At 51.3% G+C, this 14,628-nt stretch overlaps 1 protein-coding gene across 1 annotated transcript; it reads right to left on the bottom strand.

The window, feature by feature from the left end:
* Nucleotides 1-5,203: 5,203 nt before the first annotated feature.
* On the bottom strand, nt 5,204-9,055 carry CHC_T00005166001 (hypothetical protein). Its single transcript, XM_005716480.1, has one exon. It carries the CDS (start codon nt 9,053-9,055, stop codon nt 5,204-5,206), a length of 3,852 nt encoding a protein of 1,283 aa, XP_005716537.1.
* Nucleotides 9,056-14,628: the final 5,573 nt, after the last annotated feature.

Here is a 14,628-nt window from a genome sequence, read left to right as displayed (position 1 = left end):
TCCTTCAAGTCCACGTAGCGATTAGGGGTATATCAGAAGCCACATGCAATCCCGTATAATCTGTTCACACCGAGTTTCCTTTGGGAACAACTTTCTTGCGCGCCTACTCTGTAGAGGTGAGGTTTCTGGGCGTTCGAGCTGAGGCCACAACCGACTAACAGAGCCTTGAGTATCTGGATGAAATTTCAATTTATGTGAGGCGGAACGCCAGTTCTACTTCTTCGCGGTTTGCAAGTGCCAATCGCCTTCGCATGCAAGTATTGCTTCCCTGTTGCTCTCCGTCCTATCCAACGCATAATCTGCTTGAAGGTCTTAGACGGTGAGTACTCAGCTGTTCAGGAATTGACTGGTTTCGTAGGAAAAGAGCGCCTGCGGTGGTAAACGAGTGACGAATCGTGACCTGGAAAATACAATTATGAAACAGGGTGCGGAGAGAGTATAAAAGTGAGGCACCGCACTCTCACAGTCAGATATTAGCCGCACAGAAGAAGTCACAAACTCATCATGCACACGTACCTGGCCTGGTGTTCAACTTCGAAAAAAGCCTGTTCAACCACTTCCCGCAAATTCCTATTTGCAAAACATAAAAATGGCACATCAGTTCCAGGCAGAGCAGTACCATCTTGACATGTTGCAAAAAATTCAGTCCCAAGTGACTAAGTTCATACTCTCAACGGCCTGGCATTCCATATCATGCCGTTTCTGCACCTCATTCAAAATAGCGAAGAAGCTCGATATTCTGCTATCCCAATCCCAACAGAGCCTTTTCACAAGATCTGTGTACTGCACATCCATATTTGATGAAATAAAATGTTCCGCTGTGAATTTTGGGTACTGAATTGACACCCTTTCTGTAGGAGTATCATGTGGCGCTGAAACCTGCGGCTTCCTTACTTCCCGAATGAACAAAATCTTCCGCTTCAGGAGTGACTCGTTGTCCGCTTCAAACTGGTACAACAGCCTACGGCGCTCTTCACGATGTCCTAGCCGTTCTCCTACGGCACTGGTAATTCCCTCAAATGTTTTGATCAGTTCGCGGGTTTGCTGTGCCCTCTTTGATACTACATCGAAGCACACATACGCCCAATTGATTTCTTCAGCAACGAGGCACGCGTTCCAATGCTGGGAGGCCCATGCTCGAGTCCAATCAGCCGCTCTGATTGGAATCTCCCACGACAACAAATCTCCGTAATCCCCAGATAGTAATAACTCGAACGAACGGACGTCTCCCAACGTTTGAGAACGGACCTGGCAGTCTTCACAGCAGGACCTTCCTATCCGTTCTGATAGTGTCCTTTTCTCGGTTTCTATAACTGCCATCGATACGTCGCGTGGTTTTCCTACCTTCTCTTCACACAAGAGAAAATCAATTGAGATTTTCGTTACCAGCGAGGTGGGTAGAGATGCTATCGACACTTCAGTGACTGCTTCGTTCTCGTTTTCTAGTTTCGGTTTTAAACGATTTTCCTGCATAGCAATATCGCCTCTCACGCAATCTGGAACTACTGGCGCCTTCACAGATGCTTCATCAGTGCCTTCATGTGGATCCATCAATGATATAGTCTCCTCCTCCTCAAAGGGCTCCAAGGGATAGCTTTCGGAGTCTGATAGACATGTCAGTACCTCCGTACCTGCATCTGTTCCTCTATCTGAGTCGTTCTTTTGCGGGTAGCCAGGTGTACCCACCCTATCATTTCGATTCGGTGGAGCAAGAGCACAAACTTGCGTGAAACCCCGAGTTGTACTATGGCACGCGGGTTCCTCCCGATCGCCTTGCCCAGAAGCCGTATGCTGTTGTCTCGGATTGACGTCCTCAGGAACTGGAGGGGCAGAAATGGGTCCATACAACCTTTTAGAAGAAGGCATCAGAATCGGGTGCGTATGAGTCCTGTCATGCTCATCTGTTTTCTTGCTGAGTTCAGCGGATCTGGTCATCGGGCTGTGAATGCAAGCTCCAGAACGAGCTTGAACGCCAACTTCGGGGCTAGCCTTCCCCTGCACTAGAGGCGCGTCGGGTACATCACCATTCGTAGATGCAACCGTCGCTTCTTTCGAAACGCGTATGCAATCCTTATCCACAATTTCATGGCTCGCCACACAGTTTGCATTAACACCCGGGCGTTTTTCCTTCGATAGAGCCTCAGTGACTAGAGTTTCAGTCTTTGAGTCAGCTTTTTCGTTCACAGGTGTCACCGAAGATCTGACCTTCCGCGTGTGCGTACTTCTAGATTTCTGGCTAGCTTTCTGGTATGGTTTTGCTGGTGTCCTAATGCGCAGCTTAAGTGTCACAAGCCCTTCCTGCTGCTGGGTTCCAGCAATCTCCTCTGCCTTCTTCCTCGCATGCGCGTCAAATGGAAGAGAAGAATTAGAGCTCAAAGCCACCAGCTTCTGTGACACGCCCCCTGCCGCCTTGACCTTGAAAGGAATCTTCTGTTTAGAGGGGCTGTTTCTGGGCTGTGGCGGTCGGAAAAGAGCGGCATTCTTCCCCTGTCGTGGCAAGGCACGTGTTTTAGGGTTCTTAAACAAATTTCCTCCAGCACGGATTTTCGGGCGCCGCTGCCGCGTGTGTGCGGGAGGCAGAGGCGGCTTTTTCAAGCTCGCTGTGCCTGACAACGGGGTCGGCGCAGAAATGGAGCCCGCGTGCCTGGTAACAATATCCAGCAGCTTCTTCTTTCTCTCGGCAACATCACTGCCCCTGGCAGACTTGCCAGGCGGTGGGTCACCAGGCGGGGAGTTCTTCTTCGAGCGCTTCCGGACCGGCTCAACGGGCGCCTCCTCTGCGGTAGGGCGAGGATTAGAACGCGACAATATGTCAGCGTGGGGCTTGGGTTTCTCGTGCGACGGCGGATTGTGCGGGCGTGGGGCGGGCTTGTACGTCAATAGATCTATCTGGACCTGCGGGGAGGCAACCGGCAGGGGTTCCCTTAGCATGGAATCATCAAGGGTGGGCAGGGAGTCTGGGACGAACTTCCTCAAATGCGTCCTCAGAAAGACAGCATTGCGGCTACAAACGGGCTTCTTCCCCTCGACAATCCTGGCCTTTGAAACTAGTTTGCTCTTCACATGGCCTTCGGGATTGATAAAGCCCGCGCGGCCAATGCGATGATAGTAGCGTCTGCACTCACTGCCCGTGCGCCCTGGGACGAGGAGTGAGACGCGAGCCCAGCGTTCATTGCCAGGGCTCTTGGGGACAAGGCGTAGGGCTGCCAGAAAGAGAAGATGCTCTGGCGGGTTGATGTTGGCTGCGGCCGGGGGGACGCCGGGGGGGAGGTAGCTGTACAAGTAGGCGGCGGGGTCGAGAAGGCGGCGGTCCCAGAGACGGCGGCGGCCGGGAGACCATGACTGGTAGATGGACTGGGAGGTGGGTTGCAGGGCGAGCGAGTGGGTTAGAGGGGGGTAGATGTGAGCGGGATTGGTGTTTTTAAGAAGGAGAGATATTTGCTGACGCTCGGAGAGACGCGGCATGGTTTACCGGGGAGGAGGACGTGGGAGGGAGGAAGAGGTCGGTGGGAAGGGAAAGAGAAGCTGCATTGAGGGAAATGGGGACAAGGTAGAGGTGGGGAATGGGTGTGTTGGGGAGTCCCGAGGTTTTGGCGGTAAACCGGTGGTTTTGAAGTTCGGTTTTGGAGGGAGCGAAGGGCGTTTGAAGTTGTTCTAGTTTTTAAACGAGGGAGTTCCGCGCGCTTTTTGTGTGTCGCACATATACGTGTACATGTGCCTCAAGTTGGATGAGGATGAGCAGTGCTGTACATGGGTACACGTGTTTTGGCGGTGATCTATTCAGGTCGTGAACGGATCCGAGCCGAATGACGTGTACAAGATTCAGGGGAGGTGCACTCAGGAACACTCGCACTCGAACACTCGCAGGAACACTGGCGCCCCGAGCGCCCGCACCACCCACGTCTGTACTTGAGCATTTAGCTCGTCAGATACCCTTCAAGGGTAGCATCTGCATCGCAGAGAATCGCACGGGCACTTGATTTGAAACCGCCAGGCTCCTCTCTCCCAGTGCCTCAGTTACACGATATGGTCCAGCGTTACATCTGCTACCCTCGCCCGTATGCCTTATCACGGCTCGGCCCTATCATGTCGCACCCAAATGTGAGTCTGTAAGTCGACAGGGTCTCCCTCGACCTCCGCCACAACAGGCACCTCCCCACCTCTATCGGTGAAGCCCGTCCTGTGATATGTAGAGCATCGGCTCCCCCTGAAAGTTAGAGAAAATAAAAGAGATAATGTTGCGTTTAGGGGGGCGATCAGGTGCATTTTGGTGGCAACAGACGGGTAAAATCGGAAAAGTTGATTCGGACCCTGTTCACAACAGAAAAGTCAATTTCACCCACAGGAACACCCGTCTGTTGAACAGACTCTGTTCCTCCGGCACCTGACTCTGCGAGATTCTCTCATCGACCAATGAGACGCATGAAACGCCCAATCGGCTTTCCGGATATTTACCTCTTTACCAAACCAAGGCTTGTCATTCCGCCCCATACCCATATTCCCATTCATTCCTCTTCCCATTCCCATTCCCATTCCCATTCCCGCTCCCGTTCCCATTCCCCATTCCCGCTCCCGCTCCCATTCCCCATTCCCCATTCCCCATTCCCCATTCCCCATTCCCGGTCCCCATTCCCGTTCCGTTCCCTCCCCTCCGCCGACCAGCGTGCTCGTCAGTAGCTTGGGGGTTACTAGGCCGGAGCGGTTTCCGCAGCTGCAGCAGATGACCGGCCTGTTGAGGTTCAAGTTGTGTGGGGAGGAGGCAGTGAGAGCGTCAGGCTGTCCATTTACAATTGTGCGCCCGGGTGGTTTTGTTGATACGCCGAAGGGAGAGGTGCCGCTGGTTGTGGATCAGGGCGACAGGCTTGCGGGGAGTATTGCGAGGGCTGATGTGGTGGAAATTTGCGCTGATGCTTTGTTCAATCCGAAGGCGACGAATGTCACGTTCGAATGCGTCGCACGCCCGGGTGTCTTGAGTGGTCACTCGGGAGGACGGAATCTGTTTGACGGCCTAGTCAAGGATGAGCTGTAACACCTGTTCAACATGACGTCGAATTACGAGCGAATAGGTGACAGCAAATGTACAACGGGCAAGTTTGACACGGCAGTGAAGAAGAGCACAAGTATACAGTACATCGAAGTGTACAATAATATCCAAAGTGCAGCACTCTGGAACCAACCAACAATTTGGGCCTACACGGCTCGTTTATTGGGTTGTATAGATCGTTGTCGCATCCTCGTTTCCTGTTTCGGACGCATTGGCGGTACGCTTTTCATGCAACAAGCCCCTGGTTTTCATATCATTGACGCGGGTCATCAATGTTGGTTTTCGAAATGGAAGAATGGCATAGAGATCCTCCCTTGTTATTCCTCCAGCTCGATTACATACTTTCAGAATTGCCCTTGACCTGAAATCATTGCCCAAGTTGGCAAAATCGTTCCTTATCCACTTCTGCACAGCTGTATTGTCGCTGAGCATCACAGACTTCTCGCCCAGTCCCCATGGCATTCTTCGTCTGGGCGCCTTTTGATTCGCTTTTGCATCTCGTCCTGCCGTTCCTTCATTATGACGCTTTCCCCGTAATGACCCGCCTGCTTTGGCCCCTGTTTCTAGTACACCGTTTCCTATGTCCCCATCTTCCCTTTTTTTGATGCTGCGTTGATTGGCTTGAAGCGCCAGTTGGGATTTTTCCTTTCGCTTGACCTTGGCAGGTGCCAGTCCAGCGCCATTCTTTCCGACCGGCTGCAGTGGGAGATCTTCGGATGACGCGGAAGTGCTGCCGACGTTTTGCACGCGATTTTCTTGTGCAACTGGTAATGAGCCTTGCGAAAATGGCACATCCAACGCAGAGCCTTTATCACGTTTGGTCTGCGCTTCGTCTTCTTGACTGTCTAGGAGAACGTTACCAGGGGTTGCATCTTTTGCCAGCAATTGTCTCGCGCCGAAAGAGGTGGACCTGGCGTTTTCTACGGATAAAGCAGGATGTACGTCAACTGGCCTCCGCTTTCTGGTCGCGCGTGCACTCCGGCTGCCATGACCGGGAACCGTCTTACCCCTAGGTCTGTCGTATGCTTTGCGGTCCTCTGAGCTGGGAGCGTTATGTAGTGGCGTCTGCCTGCTGGCGTCCGGAAACGAGAACATCGGTGGTGTCCCGGCCTGCCTCCTGACATGCTTGCTAGAAATTGAGGGCCGTGCAGTTCCGGCAGGGAGTGAGAACCTCACATTACCGTGCGGAGTGTCCGAGTCCATCAAATCTTTGCCACGACCGAGAGCGTGGCCATTGTGGATATCAGCAAATCCTAGACTCGCCCTCCGCAGCGCGTCTGCGGATTCTGGACTTAGGTCATGCATTCCTTCATCTGCCTCACCCTGAGGTGTACGCAAGAAAAAATCTCCCAAAGTGTTGACATGCGACTCTTGGGCAGCAGACACTTTTCGCGCAAAGTCCTCCAACGCATGTTCTTGCATACGACGCAGTTCTACGCGGGCAAAATTCACTTCTGCGCACCACTTCTGCCGCCGGAGGTATTGCCGTTCATCTGGAGATGCCCAAGCCTGGAGTAGCTCATTACCAGACCTCAACCGATTTAAGTTCGAACGTCTTCGAAGGAGACGTAAAAACCGATCAATCATGTCGTCCTGTGTGTCGGCAAAGTCCCAGTAACTTCTCTGAAGTTGCTGACAGAGCATCATTGCCTGGAAAGGTTCATCTTTGTCTGTCATGGCCGGGAGCGGAATATCAGTCTCCGTCTGCTGCAGGGTGTTCAGCACCGGCGCTGTGCCCTCTTCACCACCTGCATCACCGAGCTGAGACTCACGGGACGCCACAATGTCGGTGGTTTGGGGTTTGGCGATACCCTGGTCCATCTTTGGTTGAGCACGCCTCGCAGCACGTGGAGCTCTATCCATAGGGTGCTGTGATGCATACTCTCTATTCTGGTTCCTAGTCTCCGTCGGCGATTGCGCCTCCTCCATAGCCGTGTCACTAGAGACATTCTCTTCTGCCCTGCCATTCTCGTTCTCTACGGGGTAAAGATCCGCAGGGATCGTAGCATCTATTCCTTTTTCCTCTTGATGTCTGACAGTATTGTCATGGCCGTCTGAAGTCTCCATGGGCTCGTCGTCTTTCTCGTCCGGCCCCAGACCCAATGTCTTATCATATGAGAGATCAGGCGCGGAAAAGGAAAAGTCTTGGTCAAATTCACCTGCATCTTTGCTTCCTCCATTCCCTTGACTTCCGGTCTCCTCCGTCTTGGCATGTGCTGTGGTGGTGGTCGTCTTGGGGGCTTTTCGCGGTAGCCATCTGCCCGAAGACGTGCGCCCTCTTTTTCCTTCTAGGACAATGGAGCTACCATTTCGTTTCGGAGTTCCACTTAGCCCCTTTCGAACTGGGGAGTCCTTTTTTTCCACCGCTGCATTCGCACTGCCACCTCTTCCCGGCGAAGAGACGGCTTCGATTCTTTCCCCATCATTCTGCTCAATATTTCTAGAACCTAATCGCCCTGCACGTCTCCTGGTTGAGGGTGACGCGGGCGCTTTCACAGCTTCAACCTGTTCGCGCTGCCCTTTCCCTGGACCTGCACCACTGTCATCGCTTTTGCTTGCACCAACAGGCTGTTCTGCCGCACGTGTTTTCGCCTTTCCCCCACGCTTCTTGGTTGAGGGTGATGCGGGTGCTTTTGCTGCCGCGACCTTTTTGCTTTGCCCTCTCTTTGGACCAGCATCTCTATCATCACCTTTGCTTCCAATGATAATCCCCTCCGCCGCAGGTGCTTTCGCATCGCGAGAAGCAGGCCCTTGCACCTCTTTCTGCCCATCCTTACTGTCCTCCGTCCTTTCTTCCAGTCTTTCAGTTTCCTGATCAGACACTTGCTTTTCTGCCATCACTGCATCATTTGTAGGGCTGCCCTTTGTTCTTCTTCGCAAGTACGGTTTCTTTTCCTGGTGCACACCAGGAAGGCTGGAGAAGTCTAAAGATGCACCCATGTTTTCCTCGGCACCTACTTTTCCTGGTCGTCCAGGGGCTTCTGATTTTGTCTTTCCTACTCCGCCCTTTCCGCGTGTCGATTTTGCTTGTTTCCGCAATACTTCCTTTGTTTCTTCAACAATATCCACCATTTCCACATCTGGCGCGGTGCCCTTTTCGGCTATTTTCGGCTTTCGACCTCGCCGTTTCGGTACTTTCACATCAGTGGACCGGGACTCACTTCCCTCCTCGATCTCTTTGCTTCCGCTAGGAGTTGCTGAGGATAGCCCTGGCGCTATGTTAGTAGCGTTCCCCTTCTTCGAACGTGCTGCTTGTACTTTCGGTTGAGATTTCTGCCCTCCACCCTTGACGCCGACTCCATCGTCCCCACTTGGGACGTCTACATCTTTTCCCTTCTTTCCACTTGATTTACTATCCTTCGAGCTCTGTTTCGACGAAGAGTTTCCAGCTTTGGAATCAGACGTTGCCGGTGGCTTCTTCGCAACTTTTTTCTTGTTCTCTCCCTCTCCTTCTCCTTTCGGTGATGCCTTCTGACGCAACGCACTGGCTCCGACTTCTTCTTTTGCATCGGGATGCTCTTGAGTTAATTCTGTCGGTTTCTGCGCGCGAGAGGTAGCCCTTCTCGAGGCCAGGCTCTTGAGCGCTACGTCGTCCTCATCCTCGTCTTGTGTGCTGTTTTTAAATTGGCCAACCTTTTTCGCCGCACCCGGCTGTTTCGCGAGTGTCTTGTACACTCCAGGCGTATCAAGCGGGTGCGGAGGGTCTTCGATATACTCCACACGGCCGTCATCTGAGCTGCTACTCTCGCTAGATGAATCAGAATCGTCGTCCGAGCTATCGTCGTCAACCTCAATCACCGGTGGGGTGCTTTGCACAACCTGAGCCTTTTTTTTCACAGCGTCCTTCTTCGGGCGGCCTGGACTTCCACGCTTATTGCTTGCCGATGGACCAAGTTGTTTCGCTGTTTCCGCGATTGGCTTTTTCCGCGTCCCTGGCGCTGGGCTCACGGGAGGCTGTGGCGGCTGCGGGCTGGATTTGTTCCGATTTTTCGCTGCTCGAACGGCAGCCATACGGGCGGCCATGGACCCAACCTGTGGCTTTGGCGGATCCGGAGGCGGGGCTTGTATGACTATTTTGGTGCCGTGTTGGCTGGCGGGGTTATCGTCTTCGCCCATGCTGTCCTCGCCCAGGACGTCACCTTCAATATCCGAAAGGTCGATCGACTCGAGGTCGGATTCGGACCCCATTGGAGCTATGCCCAAGCCGTAGAACGAAGTTCGTTCTAGAGCGGGTGCTCCTCAGAAGGTCCAGGAAGCAATGCAATAGGGAAAGTGGCGTTACGAGTGAGCGACGGTGACGCAGGAGGGGCTTTGGCCACTTTGCGGTAGTCAACTGCTGGGCGGGACGTCACATGCGGAAATTCAAAAGAGTTACCTGAAAGGCGGTACAATGCAGACTTTCGAAACAGTTTAGGGGCAGCCTCGTTTCAATAATAGCAGATGCTCGTCATACGCTTCGAAGGGTACTTCAAAAACTGCCAGGTTTAATCGAAAATCATGCTCCAGGAGGTTTGTCGCCTAAAGGCACCGCAGTGTGCTCCCCGAAGATTTATCAAAAAAGCGCTTTGCATAAATCGCCGAACGCTGCACCGCTTCGTAGTTGCTCGGGGTTTCCTGGGAGCCCCGCGCCGACCCTGGGCCTCGTGCGCGATGATGAAACGGGCCCAACAAGCAAAGGCAAAAGCCAAGAGAGACCAAACCTAGATCCTTGCCGTGTCTCTGCCCTGGTCAAAACGGGCACAAGCCATCTTTGCAGCAAGGCTTCCATAATTCAACCCAAACCGAGTCATTATTGCCAATCTCTTTGATAATGCTGAAAATCCTTCAGAAACCATCATCTACCCCTCCTCAATTTCCTTTCAAAATGATTCTTAAAAATCGATCTTCGAAACGTTCCTGCAAGCTCTGAACTTCCTGCGACGTCGACGTCATCATCTCGGAAACTTGTCGGCCGACAACACCCGGAAAGTGAACACCAACACCACAAACAATATTGATTCCGATAGATATGGCATACATGAACAGGAAACTTGGCTTTTTAGTCTTATGCCGAAACATATACATCGCTAGTATACCCCCGGGCCACCCTCCAACCACACCGGTTAGGCAAAGCACTTTCTCCGGTACTCGCGGGCCACCGACTATGGCTAACACCTTGTCACACGCAAACAGGACCATTGTCCCGGCATTCACCACCAACATATGCTGCGAGAGAAACTCGCTCCACATCGAAGCATTTACGAATCTGATTCAGATCGCACAGCCTCAACAAATTATTTCTCTAGCGGCTGCTCCGTAGCCCCACAGCTATTTGAACATCCCTACGTGTTGACTGAAATCATCCCTGGACACGAATGGTTCTAGCTTTAGTCTGCAGCAGGTGGAAATAGGTAGTTTTTTAAGAAAAATGCAGCAGCAGCTTGTGTACGTGATTCGTCCCCGTGTTGCCCAGCGTCGCCTTTCTGTACCAATGTTAGCAACATGGGCCTCGTGTGGAGGTTGCAACTCTTCCCAATCGAGACCACGAGAAGAGCGAGGCTTCAGGGGCTATTCTTCCGATACTTTTGTTTGTAGCAACGCGATACCACAACACTCTGCAACTGTTTTCGCTGTCTCCATTCACAGGGCTTGCTGCAGGTCTGGTAAGTCTCAACAGCCGCAGAAAAGCGTTATAACACGTCGTCCGACCAACTACGATGTACAAAAACATCGTGTTTCTTCCAAGATACCGCGTTAATGATACAAGCATCTCAAGGGCACTTCTTGAAACGTCAGCAAGAAAGGGTCTGCCCAGACAGTCCGACATTTTGTAAAACGGATCACGATACATCGATATGCATTGAAAAAAACTCTTCTCTCAATGTACGAACAACCGACCAACAGTTTATTGATGTAAATGAGGAAACATAGTGGCGTATGTCACGGTAAGCTTCTTCATCGAGCAATTCATCGACTTTGCGCTCGCAAAAAACATGCCGTGCAGCGTTGAAAGGCGATTTTTGGGAAGTAAGTGAAAGCGTCACGACCTATTCGCAGTCTGGCGGAAGGCACTTGTATTTGCGTCCGGGCACTTTCCGAAAGAAAAACTGTGTCACGCCTCAAAGGTACGTTTTGCATGTGAACACATTTCATGTCCGCAAACCATCAGGTTCCCATTTACAGCCGTCCGACGTGTGAAGTAGATGACAAACTCCCTCTCTGTAGTGCGTCCTATTTTGCGATAGCTCGATTGCACTCGAGAAGAGTGAGTCTGTTAACAGGGACGATAATCTCAGAAAGAGAAGGTGAGACACACATACAGGGCAAAAACAGCAGCCCTGGCATGCATTGTTTACAGTTGACAGGAAGAAGAAACAATCTCGCCAAGGCCATGTCAAGTTGCGCAGCGATAAGGAGTGTGGAATATTAAATTCCGACTTTCCAGAACTATGGCATTGCCCTTGTTGCATTCGCATTTTCAAAACCTCCTTAGAACGAAGCATCACTTCACCCTATCTGTAGACTATCATAACATTAGGATGACATAAACACGCATGTATTGGAGGACTCCGAAAATCACAAATCGCATTATCGTTTATGATGTACCCTTCCCGAGTGGGTCAATTTGGTAAACCACTTTCGTTTTTTGCCACAACGCGTGTATGGCAGCACCAATCACCTTCACAGATTGTCCACAGCCTTCCAGCCATATGAAAGAGCCCGAAAGCTGGCCAGTTTATTGGCTAGAAGACATTAATCAAAATCTTTAACACTAACCTTCCGGACCGCAGCAGTAAGCAAAATTAGGGAAATGGGTTAATTTGGTAATGTACCTTTCTCCGTCGCAAGAACCAAGAGTGCGCCCGCCGCACTGCTCTCATCATAGTCAGATTGCTCCCCAACAGTTAGGACGGGAGTACGATCCTGGAGACATGGCCTCGCCACGTTTCGCAAAGCGGTGCTGCCGTTTCGCTTCCGTTTGCGCTCAGAAGCAGCGAGTCGCTTCGCCTCTTGAACGGCTTCCCGTTCTTTTTTACGCGCCTCTATTTCGATACGCTTCTGTTTCTTTTCTGCATCTCTTTGCAGCTTCTTCTGCAGCCTTTGTGCCTTCTTTTTTACAGCTTCTCGCTCCTTCGTTTCGGCAGCAACAACCGCTGCTCCCTCTTTCTCCCTTCGGCGGAAAATGAGATCATCGACAGTCCAATAAATTGCCGGCGTTCCACCAGACAGGTCCTTGCCTCTAGTTGCTTCTACCTTTTTGCGGCCGGCAGCCTTGGGCTGCACGGCCTCCATTAAAACTCTGTTAACAGTTTTGCGCCCATGTATCAAGTACTCAGACGCACGAAGGGCAAGGCATGGCGACGTTTCCTCCTCAAAAATGCTCTTAATCTTTGTAAATGTTTCCCTATCCGTGTGACGACGGGCAACAGCATTGATGCGCGAAGCGACACTGCCGTTTTCCAAACGTCGCTCAATTAATTTTCCTTCTCCTTTAGAGAAACGATCCAAGAAGCGATAGTCCATAGGTCACAAACCGGTCCGCTCGAAGCTTTTTTTGATGCAGTCTACAGTTATCTCGTGGATGGCTGCTGTACCAACCATCAGACCACACCGAACAGTACGCGTGTCGAGATGGGTAGCTTTGACGATGTTGTCTCTGGCATTTCTTATTGCTCTTTTGTACAATTTTTTGATCTGTTGATCGCATGGCTGCAAGAATTGTGTGGTGTTTGAAGGCGACTGTACCACTGCACACTTCAAATTCTTGCACTGCTCTAGCCATTGCCATCCTTCACGGGATGAATGGCCATCCAACGTGAGACAATACTCGTCTTCTGCTAGAACGAACTTGCGCACGAAGCGGTTAACATGCTCGATCACGAACTTGATGAGCCGTTTTTCCATGCTACCATTTTCAGAGGTCATGACGACCGCGCCATCCGGCCACTACTTTGCGTTTTTCAACCAGGCTAGAGCTGGGATTTCTTCTACAATCTCATCTTTAGTAAGTGGTTCCAGCCAAGAAGACCTGACATTCTTTCCAGCTACAAGGAAAAAGGGGGGGCCTTTAGTCCTGAGGCCGAAACGGCGATGATAGCAGTAATGTGCTTATTCATCTTTGAGGCGTGGCATGCTGAGTACCCTCCGTGGTGCGTGTCTGCTGCTCCAAACACCTTCTTTTTCTTCCCATATTCACATGAAACCGCCGTCTCATCAAGGTTCTACAATCGATGAGGGTTCTGAAAAATACCTGGGAAGTCATTCCCGACATCCCGAAGCACTTTCGCGAAGCTGGCAACGTGGTCATAATTTTCTGCATGAAGTTTCGCAACGTCTTTGTTCTCGACGTTCCTGTACGTTATATCCCTGTTAACAGCTCTCCAGTGTCGAATAGCATCAGCTGAAGGCAGTCCAGTGTCAGTGCGTAAGGTCTTCCGTCCGTCGGAAGCAATTTCGTACATAACACTCCTCATATCTTCAACACTCATGGCGAACCCGTGCTTGGCGGCATACTTGATACGGTCCTTCATCATAACGGATTCGTCTCTTGATATGACCGGCTTCCTCCCTGCCCGATTCATGGATGGGTTGAGAAGTTTCTCTTGCAGGGATTCATCTTTCGCCTGCACAGCATAGTACAAGCGGTCAACAGTGGCCCTCGAAACGCCGGTTTGTCGCACCACTTGTGAGCGCAGTATATCTTTTTTGAGCAATGCGACTGCTTAGGTACGACTATGGGCAGTTGTTTTGTCTCGTGCGACTCGATGGCGCTCAGCAGCGGCTTGTGTAGTCAAAGAGCGCGGCATATCGGTGGGTGCAGCCGAGTAGATTGTTGCGGGACAGGGAATTGCCATCATGGGAAGATGGCAGTAATGCCGTGCTGTCGTGGCGAAAGAGCTCGTTTTTGAATCTGGGCGGGCTTCGGGCTGCACGGACGCCCTCAGAGTGGTGGGAGAGTTTGAAAGAGGTTTAGGCGGGCAAGTTGGGGACCGAGGGGCGAGTAAGAAATACTGTTCAAAACAGATTTCCAAATTGATCCCTTTTCCCAAATTGACCCATTCGGGAAGGGTAGAACGCGAATTCTTTTTTGTGAATTTTCCAAATTTTGTCAAATAATCTCCTCCAGGTTCCCTTTGTGTCAACAGAAAGGGAACCTGGAGGAGACAAAGACTGAGCTGACATCAGCTCAGTCTTTGCTGAGGCAGACAAAGGGCGTCAGAGCTGAAAGAGTCAGGCAGCTGCAGTTCTGTGCAGGCTTGTAATCGACACACTCAGGGTGTGTCTTAACATGCCCCGTTTTGCAGCGGTTTGCTTTGCTTTGCCCGAAAAGGTGATTTGGCGTGCTATGAGTGGCTCCTACGTTTAATTTTTGAGTTTAAGAAAAGTGGGGGATATCGTTGTCAGTTACAGCCGATATAACAATTGAAAACAAATCTGTGGCAACAAAGCCTATGTAAGCATGTCAGTAAACTGATATGCGCTGTCGAAGGCCTACTTTCACACCTAAACTTTCACATTTGAACATTTTGCAATCGAAGCGTAAAGTTTATGCTGGCTAGCACCGCCAATTCGAAAAAACAGTGTGGAACTCGCTTGCACAAGCT

The sequence above is a fragment of the Chondrus crispus genome, genomic scaffold (assembly GCF_000350225.1).
Source record: "Chondrus crispus Stackhouse genomic scaffold, scaffold_270, whole genome shotgun sequence".
NCBI classification, from domain to species: domain Eukaryota; phylum Rhodophyta; class Florideophyceae; order Gigartinales; family Gigartinaceae; genus Chondrus; species Chondrus crispus.
Note: the sequence above shows the minus strand (reverse complement) of the source record. Positions and strands in the feature narration are given on the sequence as shown.